The sequence below is a fragment of the Alternaria ethzedia genome, assembly GCF_023757985.1.
Source record: "Alternaria ethzedia strain BMP 0044 chromosome Unknown scaffold_30, whole genome shotgun sequence".
NCBI lineage: Eukaryota > Fungi > Ascomycota > Dothideomycetes > Pleosporales > Pleosporaceae > Alternaria > Alternaria ethzedia.
This window is the reverse complement of record NW_026056223.1, coordinates 197,001-212,853: the sequence shown is the minus strand read 5'-3', so window position 1 is coordinate 212,853 and position 15,853 is coordinate 197,001. Positions and strand designations below refer to the sequence as shown.

The 15,853-nt window shown below is 52.7% G+C and overlaps 3 protein-coding genes across 3 annotated transcripts; 2 read left to right on the top strand and 1 right to left on the bottom strand.

Moving 5' to 3' along the window:
• Positions 1-295: 295 nt before the first annotated feature.
• On the bottom strand, positions 296-1,321 carry J4E87_008916 (uncharacterized protein; the record flags this gene model as incomplete). The annotated part of the gene is made up of 1 exon (XM_049380499.1): positions 296-1,321. The coding sequence occupies one exon, from the start codon at positions 1,319-1,321 to the stop codon at positions 296-298; it is 1,026 nt and encodes a 341-aa protein (XP_049229774.1).
• Positions 1,322-4,531: 3,210 nt separating this feature from the next.
• Positions 4,532-6,227, top strand: J4E87_008915 (uncharacterized protein; the record flags this gene model as incomplete). The annotated part of the gene is made up of 3 exons (XM_049380498.1): positions 4,532-4,720; positions 4,774-5,139; positions 5,193-6,227. 3 exons carry the CDS (start codon positions 4,532-4,534, stop codon positions 6,225-6,227), a joined length of 1,590 nt encoding a protein of 529 aa, XP_049229773.1.
• Positions 6,228-13,935: 7,708 nt separating this feature from the next.
• J4E87_008914 (uncharacterized protein) lies at positions 13,936-14,676 on the top strand (the record flags this gene model as incomplete). Its single annotated transcript, XM_049380497.1, has 1 exon — positions 13,936-14,676. One exon carries the CDS (start codon positions 13,936-13,938, stop codon positions 14,674-14,676), a length of 741 nt encoding a protein of 246 aa, XP_049229772.1.
• Positions 14,677-15,853: the final 1,177 nt, after the last annotated feature.

Sequence of the window (15,853 nt, the reverse complement as noted above, 5' to 3'; positions counted from 1 at the left end):
ATGTAGCGGTGATGAAGGCAGAAGTTGGAAAAGGCTGGGGTCACGTCAACCAAAGAAAAGACTGTTCACAGGTCTGGAGCCTACATCAAGACACGAACATGCAAAGTAGGTGGCCCAAGGTTAAGGTAGGCTCCAAGGTGTTCAGCGTTTCTAATGTATGAGGTGGGGTCTGACTTGTACGCCAGTGTGATGATTTCATTCGTAGCTGCGTAGCTACCTGGGTGTTCTACCGGTAATCCTTTCAAAAGTTTCCTTGATCTCATCTCTCGCCTCTGTCCCCGTACACCTCCTCAATCTACTGCCCGCCGAACCCGTAGTCTCTCGGCGGTATCGGTAAGTACTGGTACATACACCTCGTCGTCTTGTGTGTGTTCCGCGCACCAAACAGCCTCTTGACGCCCGAATTGCTGCAAATCTGACAGGTCAGAGCAGTGTAGCAGGATTTGGCGAGATGACTCTTGTGATCGCATCGGATGCAGTACACGAGCTCTCCCCACGGAGGCGGCGACAACGACTGTCCCATCTCCATGACTCCAGCCACCACTTCTGACATACTGCGGCCCTGAACGATGGCGGGTGGCGAGCCGGGGACGTCTGGATACATCCAAGGCTTAAGGGTGAGTAAGACGGCGGCCATGAGCGTGGCGGCTGCGTCGTTGCCGGCGGTGTGGAGGTTGGGTACAACCATGTTGAAGTGAGCGAGAAGGTCTTTGAGTCCGATGAATGGCCCTCGCGGCGCTTTGATGCCCAGCTCTTGCGCCATAAGTTGCGTGTCGATGACCTTGACGATAGTACCGTAGCTGAGTAGATCGACGCCGAACGCGCGCTGCATGTGTTCGAATTCGTTCTCTACGGCGTGACCGACCAAGATGATGGGCTGCAGATCAGACCCGCCTCCATACTCCCGCGGTCGCACAAACGTGTTGATGAGGACCCGTTTCACCTCGTCCATGGTGACGAACTTGGTCTTGCCGAACACAAAGTTCTCGGGGTCTCCAGCGCCGGGGAACCTGTTGATGAGGTGCGCGTTCTCGATGATGCGGGCGTGCGCGACTTGGATGCTAGACAGGATGTTTTCTGCATGAATGGTTGGGGTCAGGCCCTTTTGCATGAGCTCAGCGATTCCGAGCTCGGTGGTGGGTTTGGGCTCTTTCTGCCACCACTCTGCGTCGATGCAGACGACGGCGGCCTCATTGAGTCGTTGGGGGGAGCCGACCGCGGGTATACCGCAGAAGTGGCCCAGGACTTCAAATGCGGAGGTGTTCTGGAGGGACTGCTGGAGATGGTCGTTTGGCGTCATGTAGTCCTGATTGGCGCTCATCTTTTCGGCTGACCGAAAGTCTCTCGGTTATGTGACGTAAAGCCCTGGGATGTGTTAGCCTGAAGATGTAGGTGCGCTGGAAGAACAGCCGCAAGTTCTTAGAGAGGTGCTTGGAGAGGTTATGGAAGGGGTGGTTGAAACCAGAGCACGTTAGGTTGTATCGCAAATGCGAATCAAGAGAATTTGGCTATTGTAGAGAAGTCGGCGTCACTTGCAGTTCGCGGAGTGCGCTAGAACCCGTGATATACCAAACAAGCTAAGTGTGGACCTCAGAAACGAAGTGAATGTGGCTCACTAGCGCCAGACTGGCTTCTTTCTTCGATGTCGTGAAAAAGACGTAGAGCTGAGTCGCAACGATCGATGAAGAGAACCTGGTCTCAGGTGATTACACATACGAATTTGTAGTGCGGCAGTAGAGTATGAAACATGACGTAGATGTCATGCATAGTCGTTACATGTACCTTCACGCGAGTTCGACACGTTGTACACGCCGTGGGCCATGACAAGTCGGCGTGATACCCTGCACTTGCACCAGTTACTACTGTCTCACATTACTATCATTCTCATGCCATTTTACGCACTCATCTAGCCATGCCCAGGCCCTCTTCACTTTGGTCGACTGTCGTAGTGAGAGAGGCACTATCTTGTTTCCCTGCTAGCTCTTCCTCACTGCCGTGTATGTTCGTCCAAAACGTATCCAACTCAGTCGGTGCCTTGGGTTTGGGACGTGTTGAAGCACTGCCCATGGTGCGCAGATTGGAGCTCCATCCACGGACTTCGTGAGTCGTTCTGCGGTTCGCGTTGATGAGGACGGCAAAGGAGGGGCAAAGCCCGATCAAAACGGCTTACATGTGTCAGTATTGAGCGACTAAACTAACGGAGTGGATCAAGCTTAAAGACCTATGGGAGACTTACCAACAGCTGTCTCGGCCATACTCCATACTGCAAGCCATGTACCATCCATCGTCTTGCCAGTCCTGATAGTCTGTGCAGTGACATTGGCAGCGCGTAGAGTGGCGATCAAGATGCAAAAGACTCCACTGGCAAATAAGACCATGATGGCAGTTTTCTGCGTGCGCGGCATCTGAAGGTTCCACGTGAGATGCAAAGGAAACGCGATGACTAGGGATGGTCAGTAGCGATTTCGAGGCGGGCGACTTGATGTGGAGGGTGCTTACGCATAATATTGGTGATCGTATCCGCACCGAATGAGTACCAGATGCTGACGAACTGCCTGACTTTGTTGTTGCAACCTCTAGACCCATCGAAAAAGCTGTCCAGTGATACGCAGGTTGTGAGGAAAGCTACATAGTTTCCAACGAGTGACTGTCTGTCCTGTCAGCACACAGTGGTCACCCTGTCAGAATATTGAGGGGAACTCACGACAGCCCAGAGAATGACAAGAAACCACCACATCCGATTGTACACTCTGGGTAGCCCAACAGTCAATTTCCTGTAGAGAAAAAGCAGCCCAAGCTTGACGGTCCATAAAATGGCCCAGAAGAACGTCAAGGCAGGAAAAATGAGTCTGCCAATGAGATAGATATGATAAGGTAGCTCGGGGTAGGGTGGTATCTGGCCTTCCGTTACCTCCTGCACCTTGACCCGTATAGGTGACAGGACAATGTAGAGTATACATTGCGCAAGGAAAAGCAGGTAGGCAAAGGCCATGCAGCAGTCTTGTGCAACTATTCTCCTCGGTCGCAGATACTGTAGCAAGCATCGGGCTATGATAGCCACTGACACTATGGAGATGGTCGTATAGCCGACTACCCGTACCGTTCTCTGTGGAAACGATGCGCTCGAGACTCCGCCGTTGGATTCGTGAGTAGAGAGAGTCATAACAGTAAATCTAAAGAATGAAAGGGTAGTGCCAACTGGATGGGCAACGTACTGGCGAGGAAGGGACGCCCAGGGTAGACAATGGGGTCTGTTGCTACAAACAGTGCATCCAGCATCAGGTATAAGAGTCGTCCGACATCCTGCTTGACCGCGCCAGCGGTACAGTGGATCTCAACGTACCAGAATCCTGGTGCATGGATTGCAGTCTCATGTCGCGGCAACTTTGATTGCAATAACAGGAAGGAAGAGGCACAGCTGACCGAACTTTCAGTGCGTGTCGCCGCGCCATATTTGGTGGATCCATGCTCTTAGCGTAGCAAAAGCTTGATGCGAGCTGTTCGTCCTAGATGCTCTCTGGGCGGCGTGTCGCACACATTGCTTTTTCATTTTCTGAATTTATAAGCGACAGTTAGAGGGCATGTATTCATCGGTGGACGTCTGCAAGCCTATCTCCCTGCCCTGACCTAACTCTAGATGTCAGGGGGCAACTTGTCGGCGTTGACAGGGCCGGGGCTATCGAATAGCTAATGAGGCTTGCCACGAGCTTACCGCCCGGGACAAGAGCTGGAAGCTGCACCTGCCTGATATACGCTAGTTGTAATCATATGATGCGAGTGTAGCGAAAGGATCGAATCCAGAGTACGGACAAGAAACTTGGTGGTGATGGACGATGGATTGAAGGATTCGTGGAGGACCGATGGCTAGGTTCACCCGCAGACCGTGCCGCAACGCCAAGCCGCGCTAGTGGCGGAGCACGGAACCGAGCCGTCCCAACCCGATTTCCATCTCTCTTTGCATCAACATTTGCAGTTCGATTGCTTGCCTCCCTTACAGAATGCGTCAACTAACTGTCTTGGATCCGACAATGGGCGGAAGAGATGCACTTTAGACGCGTATCGTTCCAAGCGCTCGACAAGACATCTCTCGAAGAAGAGGGGCTCAGTGCCCAAGATCAAAAGTGCAATCCCTTCAAAGTTAGCCAGGCATACAAGTCGCACCATCTAGGTACAGGATCCTGCAGGGACTGTGCTTGCTCCTTACTTCCGCGAGGCAATATGTGCGACTTGCATACTGTGGGCATCTCGGTTCGCGGCCTGCCGCCCGTCACCTGCAGAAGTAACGATCTGAACCTCGCGATTGGACAGTTTATATGATCTCACTAACACGCGCTGTACATCGCATAGAAAACGCGCAACGGCGTTTCTAGACCCGTAAGAGCCGTCTCGTTACTCGCCCTGGGGGCTCCGCGGGTTTGGATACGACTACAAAAGGCTTGTCTCCTGCGATCGATGGCCTGTCCCTTCACATATAGGCCGCAGAAGTTCCGATCTTAATCCCTTGGGTGCGCGGCTATTTACTTCAGCGGTCATGAAGCTTTTCCATCAACTATGCGTTTGCGCTCTTGCGGTGGCAGCTGGAGCATCAACTCAGGATGTCTTCGAGCCGGCTGACTTCAATGTGACGGAGGCTCTTATTGACAACGGCATCAACGTGTCTACCATCCCCGCCTTGGCTGGTCTGGCGGCCAGATCCTCCTTGAAGGGCTGCTCCATTGCCGTAGGTTTCATTTACCCAATCTTACCCATCTTCCGCTAATTAGCTTCGGAAAGTGCAACTCCCTCACGCTCGTTTTTGGAGTGGCCAAGGTATCCAGCGCTGCGCCAACAACGTACTGGTCTATACAGCAGCTCGAAGTCGAACCTCATTGCACGTTCAAGCCTAGTACCGCCCTAGATGTCTCGAGCCTAGTACTGATCGCACGTCTCACAACATGTCCCTTCGCAGTCAAAAGCGGAGGCCATGCGGCCTTTCCCGGCGCATCTAGCATTGAAGGTGGCATCACTGTCGATATGGTCAACCTGAACCAAAAGAAACTCTCTACGGATAAGAAGACTTTTACCGTCGGCCCTGGGAACCGATGGAAGGAGGTATACGACTACCTGACGCCCTACAATCTTGCCATTGTTGGTGGACGAGTAAGTCGAATGATCAAATTCAATACCTTGAGTTCGTTACTGATGCCAAATAGGCGGCATATGTCGGAGTCGGCGGACTCACGCTCGGCGGAGGTATCAGTCACCACACCAACGAGTACGGCTTAGCTTGTGACAACATTGCCTCATATGAGCTCGTCACCGCTTCGGGTATCATCCTTACTGTGAGCCAAAAGACTTTCCCAGACCTCTATTGGGCCCTTCGCGGCGGCGGCAACAACTTCGGCGTGATCACGGCGTTCAACTACGAAACCCTACCTCAAGGTCTTATGTTTGCGAGCAAACGCCAGTACAACGCAACTTACGCGCCTGCCCTGTTCGACGCGTTTGGAAACACAGTTGAGGCAGCTGAGACCGATACCAAGGCCGCCCACTTTGTTGCCGTCGCTTACTCTCGTGGCGTCAAGATTGCATCGACTGAGTACGAGTATTTCGAGCCGGTCGACCCAGCGAACCCACCCGCTATACTGAAGGAATACCTCGCATTGCCTCCACTCACCGACAACACCCGTAATTGCAGTCTGGCCGACACAACCCCTGGTCTCAGCCAAAGCATGCCAGACGGCTTCCGCACGACTATGTGGTCCCAGTCCTTCAAGTTAAACACAGAGTTGATGAAGCGTATGACAGACCATCTTTTCGAGATCGCGCCGGGTATCCCCGTTGGTTCGCCCAGTGTCACGTTTCAAGCCTTCAGCAAACCCGCCATTGCAGCCATGCAGAAAAAGGGCGGCAATGCGCTGGGTCTTCGGCCAGAAGACGGCCCTCTATTCCACGCCCTCTTCTACCTGTCTTGGACGGACGAGAAGGATGACAAGGTGGTCTTAAAAGCAGCGCAAGACTTCCTAAGCGCATCGGTTGCCATGGCGAAGGAGCTGGGTGCGTATAATGACTACATGTACATGCCGTATAGTAGTCCCTATCAGCCTGTTATCTCGGGCTACGGCGCGGAAAACGTGGCCAGGATGAATAAGGTGTCGAACAAGTACGACCCAAGTGGGGTGTTTCAGAACTTACAGCCTGGATATTTCAAGCTTGACGGCGCAGCGCCGTACGGCCAGGTTGTGTAAGAGCCTCATAGCATTTCACCGATGTACAAGAAGTGACATTGCGTGCCACGTCTTTCCAGTCGCGCAGCCCCAAGTGTTCGAGTGAAAGATCATCTACGGTCCATGCTAATGATATACAACTGCAACTGCTTTCAGCATCTTGTAGTGTCGCTGATCTGTGATGGACTAGATATCCCTATCAATATCGTCGCGGAAGATAAAACCGGCCTTGCCCAGTGTTGCTGACGCTGCAATTTGACTTACTCATGCGCAACTGCTACCTACGCCACTTTCCCTTTTGGTACATCTCACGTGGACAGTTCCCGAACTTCAAAACTTCGCCAACCCGAGTTCAGCGTTCTCATCACCCCGCATCACTTCCTCCATTCCTACTCGTACAACGACGGCAAGCCAACGAAAGTGCCACTGTGCGCAACTCGCATTACGCTATTAGGTGCCAAGATGGCGCGTGAACCGGAGCCGCTCGAGCGTGTGCGCGCGTTGGTTTGCGAGCCTTGCTGGGTAGATTGCTTCGACACGGAGGGGTTTGAGAAGCTGGGGCGTGGTGATATTGGCGAGTTCAAATACGACGTGAGTGTTGCACGCGGTCACTATGCTATGATTTGCATGTTACAAAGCGTTTGTGGGTCTCGAGTGCCACAATTACCCAGGATACCCAATGAATACAATGTAGGCTGACCCATTTTTTGAATTAGATCACCAGAGAGAACGTTCAAGCGGGTACCAAAACTGGATGCATGTGGTGTCGGTTCATCGAACGGGTCGTATATGGGCGTGAAATTCCTTCGGAGATCTGTGAAATCAGTTTGATCCATAACCCCGAAGATGTCATCACGCCAACAGGCAGCAACCTTTACGAGCTCCGATTTACGCGCAATTTCGAGTGGTTTCATTACATTGGAGACCTTGAATTCTTCACTGAATGCGATAACTTTGCCGCCCAACAAGTCACCGCTCGCGAAGTAGATGGAGACATGACGCCATCAAAAACATCTCCCCAGATTGCGAGATGGCTCAAGGAATGCGATCAACATGCATGCTGTCCCAAGCAAATCGATTCTCCTCTCCCCACACGTGTCATTGAAGTAGAGACAGCAAAGATCTATCACACGAACGGAGACTTCGGGAGATTTGTAGCATTGTCATATTGTTGGGGGTCTGGTTCGCAAATCCAGCTGCGGTCGGACACTATCAAGACACTGATGCAGCACATGGACTTCAACCATCTGCCTCAAACTATTAGGGATGCTATCCTTGTCACACGGTCACTGTCGATCCCTTATCTCTGGGTATGTTGGACACTTCCATCTGATCCAGAGTCATACTCAGTGTGTCTAACGAGGGTGCCCTAGGTCGATGCACTGTGCATAGTTCAAGATGACGCGGAAGACAAAGCCCGCGAGATTGGGTCCATGGCCCGGATATATAGCAATGCTTATATCACAATCTTGGCTTCCAATGCAAGCGACGCGGCTCACGGATTCCTAGCAAATCGTATCGAAGACAAAGCTCCTAACGCGCGGATACCGTTCCGAGTGGCGCTGAATAGATTTGGAAGCATCACCGCTCGGAAGTATGTATCTCGCTCGTCATATGAAAGGTCAAACAACCCACTGAGCACACGAGCATGGGCATTGCAAGAAGAGATGATGGCTAGCCGAATACTAAATTACACTGAGCATACTCTACAGTGGCGATGTGCATCAAACATGATGAATTTGAACGACTCATTGAATGTGGTCAAAAGGTATAACTCAATGACAAAGTTGATTTCTCAACTTAGCAAAGATCCAGAGGAAGCTCTTTCGGATTGGTCACGAATTGTTCAACGTTATTCGCATCGAAACATGTCCCTACAAAGCGACAAGTTGCCTGCCATCGCGGCTTTGGCGGAAAGGTTTGCCACAGTCCTGGGGCATTACTATGCGGGTCTCTGGCAATACGGTCTCATCAAACAGTTGTGTTGGGAACCCTCATCTTCTTCACGAGAACGCCGTGGCGACTTGTACAAAGCACCATCGTGGTCTTGGGCTTCAGCTGGCCATTTGTCCCTGGCGATAGCAAGTACAGTTGCAGCAGAGGACTGCTGCAAATTGTCATCGGTGAAGGTCCTCCGTAAGAACGTAGAAGTTCCTTATGGAGAAGTGGTCCACGCATCAATCAAAATCTGTGGAAAGATAATCATTGCAAGCGTTGAAACGTCAGCCCGGAGGAGGTTCCTGATGTGTACGCTTATCCATTCCGACACTGGGGTGACAGAACCACCATTAAAAATGTTCTACAAGACCTATTTTCACCACGACACCATTGGTGCAGTGCTGAGCCGGGGTACAGCATTTGAAGTAGACTTTTTCTGGGACTACGAAGAATTCCGCAGTGACCCTTTAACTATTCGTGAGTTCTCACCAACCCTAACAACTTCGGGCGAGCAACTCTAATCGGCGATGTTTGTCGGTTTAGTACTTCTGCCGTTACGACACTATTGGCGTACAGTGGATAATGATCGCGTGCAGATCTGCCAAGGTCTAGTTTTGATCCCCGCTGGGCCAGGGGTCGTACGAAGAATTGGCACATTTAAAGACTTCAACGAACACAGGATAAAAGACGTCGTTGAACAGGAGATCACAATCGTGTAACGAAACCACTTATGGATTCCGAAAGACACCAGCGAGAGGAAGCATACGGAAGCAGTCGGCAAAGGCGCGCGTGACATTGGGAGGCTAGGTAGTCGGCTACTGTCGAAGTTGGATAGCATGGATTATAGCTTCAATCAGTTAATTGTGGCTACGTAATTACTCATCGCTCAGGGATATCGTAGGGATTTAATCCTAAGTTTTCTTAAGTAGTAATCTAGACAATACACTCGATTTCATCTAGTCCGATCGTCTCTCCAGCTACATAGCAGATCAGAACATGAATACACCATCTGTCGCAACAGCGGTGCTGCATGAACAGTGCGCGGAGGAATGTGCCACGTAGGTCCGACTTGGTTACTCCGTGGACAGGAGCGGTGAGCGTGTATATCTGACAGCGAGTCAGATACACAACAATTGCGCCGAAAGGATGGAATCTTGTGCTGCATCGTAAAATGTCGCAGTAAGCAGAAGAAGCCCAGACTGCTTTGCAACTATACCAGCGCGTAGGCCGAAAGTAAGAAGGCTTCGTGAGAAAGAACCTATCCCAAACGCATTGCGCATCCCATTACATTCATCACAAGCATCGCAAAAAAGTCCCATCTTCCAAAAAGCTAAGAATGAGTATGATTTCGCTAGTTTCGCTATGCAGTGCAACTGAATGCTTTCGCTCTTTCTAAATGTAATAACACCCAAAAACACCCTCATCAATCAAACAACAACAAGTAACAAGAATAACGCCGCGATCCAGTTTTCCCAAGTCCAGTCGATTCGTATCATTAGTTCGTAGCAGGTGATTGCTGTTGATATCACATCCGTTCGTCGTTCCATTTCGCAGCGCCTCTGCTCTATTGACTCCTCCAGCGTTCATTACGTCCGCGGCGTGGTAGTCGTCGCATCTTCAAGACTCGTTCGTGGGGCTGGTGGGGTTGGAGAAGTTGGGTGTGGCAGGCGCGGAGTAAGTCTGGGTAATGGGTTCGCAGACGTTGCGGTGGGTCTTCCAGTCGGACTTTTGGCAGTTGCGGTCGCAGTAGTAGGCAGCCTTGCAGCGGGAGCAGCGGCGGCGTGCGGGTTCGCCGGAGCATGTTGTGCAAGCTGTTTGCATGTTAGCGTCAATCAAATTCCTAGCAACATGAAGGTTGACATCATGTGAAGTGGTGTTGTAGTGCCAGGCCAGTAAGGCGGCCGGCGATAATTGTGGGATAAAGTGGAGCGCCACATGCGCACTAATGCAGCCCAGCGAATCAAATCGGGTTCCTGCATCGCGCCACATGGGAGCTGGAGATAGGAGTCCAAACTTACGTTTGCTGTTGAATGCGCCGTTCAGACTTTCCGTGCTGGCCATCGGACGCAGGGAATGGAAGAGTTCGGGTCGGTTGAAAGCAGGGAGTGGTGAGGTCGTCGCTGGTGGTGTGGCTTGCGATGCGACAGAGCCGTCAGAGGACCGTCTCGGAATGTCTGGTTTGCAAAGTTAGTATGCATCGCAATAGCGATTTCAAAGTGCACAGTTGCAACTTCGAAAAGAACTCCAACATACCACTCTGCGCGCTATCCCTCCTGTCCATTATGGAATGTCGACCAGTGTTCACCGCTCCATTGCCATCGCCAAGACTGGACGTAAACACATTCAAACACACGCTTCGGGGTGGCATTTCTCCTTCTCTTTCTGTTTCGCAACGTCGTTTTCCTTTCAAGCAACAGGTCAAGGGCAAGGTGTTCTAGAAAAGAAAGAATTAGGAGAATAGAAGGGATGTCTGGTATTTCAAGCAAAAATGCGGTCGCTGCGCTCCTGCAAAGTTTCGCTGAAAAGCGGTGTGAGGTGTGGAAGCACAGATCGCAAACTAGCCCAGGAACAGGCTAAGGCTTACCGTTCCGCTGAAACGCGCGGTCATGTGTCTCAGCCTTGGGTATCAATTCACCGTATCATCTTGGAGATGGAGGTCTTCTCTTGCATCTTCTGTGCATTGTGTGGTTGTTGCAGTGCGCTGAGGCTTGCAAATGGTGGTTGTAGTTCACGTTGCGCGACTGAGTTCCGATCATCGCGGGATCTGCAAAAGAAATCTCCGACTGTCTGGAGCGCGATTGAGTTTGAAAAGCAAGCAGCTCGATGCACATCCCCATTAACGGAAACGGCGAGACCGCCAGGTTGTGGGGTAGTCAGCGGCTGACGGTCCCCGTGGAAGCTTTGCGTGTACATGTCAGCAACAAGCTGATCAGGTATTGAGTGTTCGCTGTTCATCTACAATCAACGCTGGCGCGACAGTAGTTGCTTTTGCCAAACGCAAGGGTGATGCCGGACGCGATGGCGATTGAGGACCCCTATTTCCAGCTTGACACTACTGGTCTGCCTGGAGATCGTCACAACGCCCGCATGTCGCGAAGTCAATTTCAGCTGACCTGGAGCTGCCGTTCACCGTGTTCGTTGTTCTCGAGAACAGGTTTGTGCTGATGAAAGGCCCAGCAACCGGTGAACTTGGTAAGCATTGCCGCTTACTACGGGAACAAGTCAGCTTCAAATCTGGACAAGATAAGAGAATCGCGAAGTATTGCCGGATTGATCGCCTCTATCGCCAGTGTCCAGTCGATTTAGTAAGCGCCATGTGCGAAACTCAAGTGGTACGTGAAGTCGCGCGGATGAAAGGGTGCGCACGTGACTGACCCGCTTCGCGTGGTCCCACAATCTTATCTGGACCCTCCTGCACTTGTCAGTTCAAATGCGGCTAGACGGTGTTATTAACCAGTTGAACCAGTACTGCATGCGGCTCCAGACTCTGAGATGCTAGCGTATATACACTTGCTAATGTCACGAGGTACGTTGGATGCGAAGACACATGTCAAGGCCATCTTTTAAGAGCATTAGGGAGCGAGAGGTCACGCCAGCCGACTGGATTATTGGGCACGCCAGCGTTCCGACGATATCCATCGCCTGGTACCTCAACCTCAGCTATGACGGCGACTTGTTGCCTAGTCTCTGGTAACGCAAATTCACCGAGGGCTTGATCCAGACCACGGCAGACCTACTCGTATCAGCTGATCACAAATAGCGGAAGATGCTTGGGCATGTTAGGAGAATGAAGCAGTGGAAGGATGTTCCGGCGACGTGCGCATCGAAGCTTGATTCTCGTAAGGCAACTGAGACAGTTCACAAGGAGCGACGGAGCGTTCCAACCTCCGAAGTACGACATGTGGAGACAAAGATGCCGTAATTCCTAGGCTTCGTAAGACGCCTCTGTGGCGCCATGGTATGGCGTATTTCTGGATATCGGATGCTAGTGGTTTCTGGTCGCCATGCATCGTAGCCTTGGGAGCGGGTCTTGGTATGGGATGGAAGAGCTTACGAGATGGGAGCATGACGACTGGAGTTTCTATCGTGTAACTAGCGGCATTGTGTGGCGGTGCAGAGCCGACGAACCGGTGTTTGCGGCTATCATGATGAGCGACATGGCGCTAGAAGCCATTAAATCTCCGGCCAAGGCCAGTGACTTGATCATGTGCCACTAGAAGATGCCTACAAGCGGGACTGGCAGTTTGATGGCTTGCTCCGACATACGGGGCGAGCCGACTGTCGAGTCGCAGTCGGAGTCATAGGAAAGCGCCAAGAGAGACACCGAGAAGTGCCAAACGGGGCACATTTGACTCACCATTAGCAAAATTGAGCGACAGCCAGGTGTGAAACTTGACTTCTCAGGGGCCTGTCCACGTGTTTCTCGCGATGAAACACTTGCGCTGTATACCAAAGGATACATTGGTAGCCAGGGCCTGCTCAGCTCGGTGGGGCGGGTGCGAACTGCTGTACCAACGCGCCGATAGTGAAAAGAGTCACCAGAGAGCCCAATTGACGAATGACGAGGTGTCAAACTCCGGTCAACCAGAATGAGAAGGGCTAATACATCGGTGGGTGCGTAGCGCTATGCACGTTGTTCGGCAAGCGTCGAGTAACAGGGTGTCTGATGAGTCTTTCGCAGACACGCAAACAATTTGCATGTTCGGCGCCCTCGACTGGCGCACATTGAAGGGCGTAGACCCTTTAGCACAGCCCTAGATGAGGTGTTGTGGGTCTTGTCGTGGTTGCAGCCGCCGGTCTGTAGCATGCCAGCCACGCAAAGTGCAATTTTGCAGCGATTCGCACAGTCGCACAAGGGCTTCAACAGCCACTCTGTGCTGTGCATTAGTTGACAGATGGGATGCGGGAAGTTGTGGCTATGCGCGAACCTGTGTAGCGGTGAGATTGTGGGAGTGCTGCGCAAATGAGAAATCGATGGTGGGGAGAAAACAAGTCTAGGCCGGATTGGGCGTGGCTGATGCCTCGAGAAACAGGCAGCGACCACCCGCCCACCCCTCAACACCCTGCGAACGCGGCCAGCGACATGAGGCGCAGCGTCGAATAATCAGACCCCATCTACGGAAGCGGCCGACCTCGTTGGAGAGACAGCATAGGTGTTCTCTCTGCCCGACTGGACACGTTGACGGGCGCCAGGAGTCGGTGCGGCGGGTGCTGGCACTGCTGGACCCATTCTCCGACAGCAGTGCGCGCAGCGACAGCTCACAATCGCCAATGACAGCGCCCTCGAGCAGCGGCCGTTGGCGGCCCTCTGACTGACGAAACATGCGTCTAGCGGCGGTTCCCAAGACATCGTCGTCATGCACGGATCGAGAGGAACATTTCAAGTCACCGCCCTCGCTAGCCGGCCATGGCCCCCCCAGTCTGGGCACTAGGAGCAGCTAACCTAGCCCTGCTGATGGGCGCAGGCAACCCTGGCCTAGCTCAGGCTTCCACCCACACCCTGGGCATGCGGCCTCTGTACAGAGACAAGACATATATTCCATGGCACCCGCACCCACCATGGCCCCTCCATTCATACCAACTCACTTCAGACGACGACGACCTGCTATCTACATAACAACCAGTCTTCGCCATCCCATAACGACCAAAGTCAACCAACGCTCAACAACACCACACCAATATCACCCTCCCACCCGGGAGTGACTTCGCTACCATTCCGTACCTTGGCAACAACGTCACAACGGCTTACCCCAAGTCCATCCTGAAGAACTCACCCCCTTCATCGCCCAAGATGCCTTCCGCACGCACAAACCAGCCTACCATCGTTCACTCGCGGCCTTCCACGGCCAAGAAGGAGCGCGTGGTCGGCTTCTACGAGGACCCAGTCGACTCTTTCTCCCGCCCCGTCAACACCGCTGAGAGCTGGGCCGCCTACCACTTCGAGATGCACGCCAGGAAGTGTGCTTACTGCCACAACCCCTACGAAGTCCACCGCAACCACGAGCAGCTCTGCGACGTCGGCCACAGTCTCGCTCAACAGGTCGCTCGCTACATCTACCAGAAGTCCGATGGAGCCACCTACTCAACTGTCGAGGAAGACAACAAGCTCGTCCGTGTAGAGATCCCCGCCGGCTACATCGAGGTCTGCAGCCTCCTCAAGGCCATTGAGCGCAGCATCCGTCACCGATCCCGCAAGCCATTCGTCTCCATGGACCGCAGCTACTACGTTGCCCCCCGCACAGCACCCGCCTCTCCCCGACGAAGCCACTCCGTCAAGGTTGAGCAAGAGCCAAAGACCAAGAAGTCATCATCACGACGCAACAGCGAAATCGTCGACTGGCCACAGCACTCCACCAGCCGGCCGAAGCGTCCACTCGCCGAGATCAGCAACACTCCCAACTCCAAGCGCGGGTCGCTCTACGAGGAGGAAGTGGCTAAGCAGCGCCGGGCTGCTAAGCACTACGCTGTCGAGGTCCGCGAGCCATCATCACGCGACATCCGCGAGCACCGGTCGTCTGGCTACTACCGATGAATGATGACTTGAAGACTTTCTTTGCGCCTTACGAACTACGACTTATTGAGTAATACGATACCCACAATACCATCTACGGCTACGAGGCCTAGCGGCCGCGCGGTCAATCGCTCCGATCCCACCACGACGACATCCGCGGGCGGACGCTGCAAAAGCTCCGCGCCGGTGCGCGCCACCGCCAAACACACGTTCATACATGCTTCATCGCACGCCTTGCTTATGCGTTGCTTATACATGCTATCGGGTGCTGGAGGAACGACGGTGGAATGATACCTGCAAAGGATCACAGTTGCATGCCTCCACCTTTGCGGTGTTTGAGGAGGGAATGGATGATGCGCTCCAGGGTAATGGACCCTGGATGATGCGCTCCAGGGTAATGGACCCTGGATGATGCGGAGGAAACTAGGAATGACGTTAATGGACTGAGACTAGAGGGTCTGGCTAGATAGCTAATAATGGAGACATCTCCTCATCACTCAACATCACTGTGCCATCATGAAGTGACTTTGCCCCATTACCCAAGAATAATACTAACATCATTTCTACAACAGTCTAGAATACCTTTGCGACAGACAACTACAAGATGCGCTCCGATAGCGCAAGTCTTGCTCCACACACACAGAATCCCACTGAACCACGCTACTCTGAAACAGTCACACACAAGACCTCTCGAACCAACAATGACTCCTACAAGACACACACCTCGGCTGCTCCCCTCTGGCTCTTCCCTTTGTTACGCCTGAGACACGACCAATCAGACCCCAGGGCAGCCAGCAACACCTTGTCTTATCTTCTAGCCAAGTTACGCATCATGTGGCCAGGAATATATTGATCGCCGGCGCCGGATACGAGTGCGTGAACACCCTCTCTAACCAAGATTTCCGCGCGTGTGTGCGAATGGACCCTGATGTCTGCCTGGCGTCGCAAGCTACCCTCCTTATCGCCCCGGCGAGGTAAGTGGGTTTCGATACACCCTCCTGGAGTGTCAAAGTGAGACTTGCATTTGCGCAACTGCTAGTGTTATTCCGTGGTTGCGCAAAGATGTCATTCCGTCTCGGTTGAATTCAAAGTGCAATACTGAGCCACAAAGCCACTTTCTGACATACATGACCTCAGCCCCGGAGTGAAACCAGGACGACATCATCGTCAGCTGGACTGGGGCCCTGGTCGGATGTTT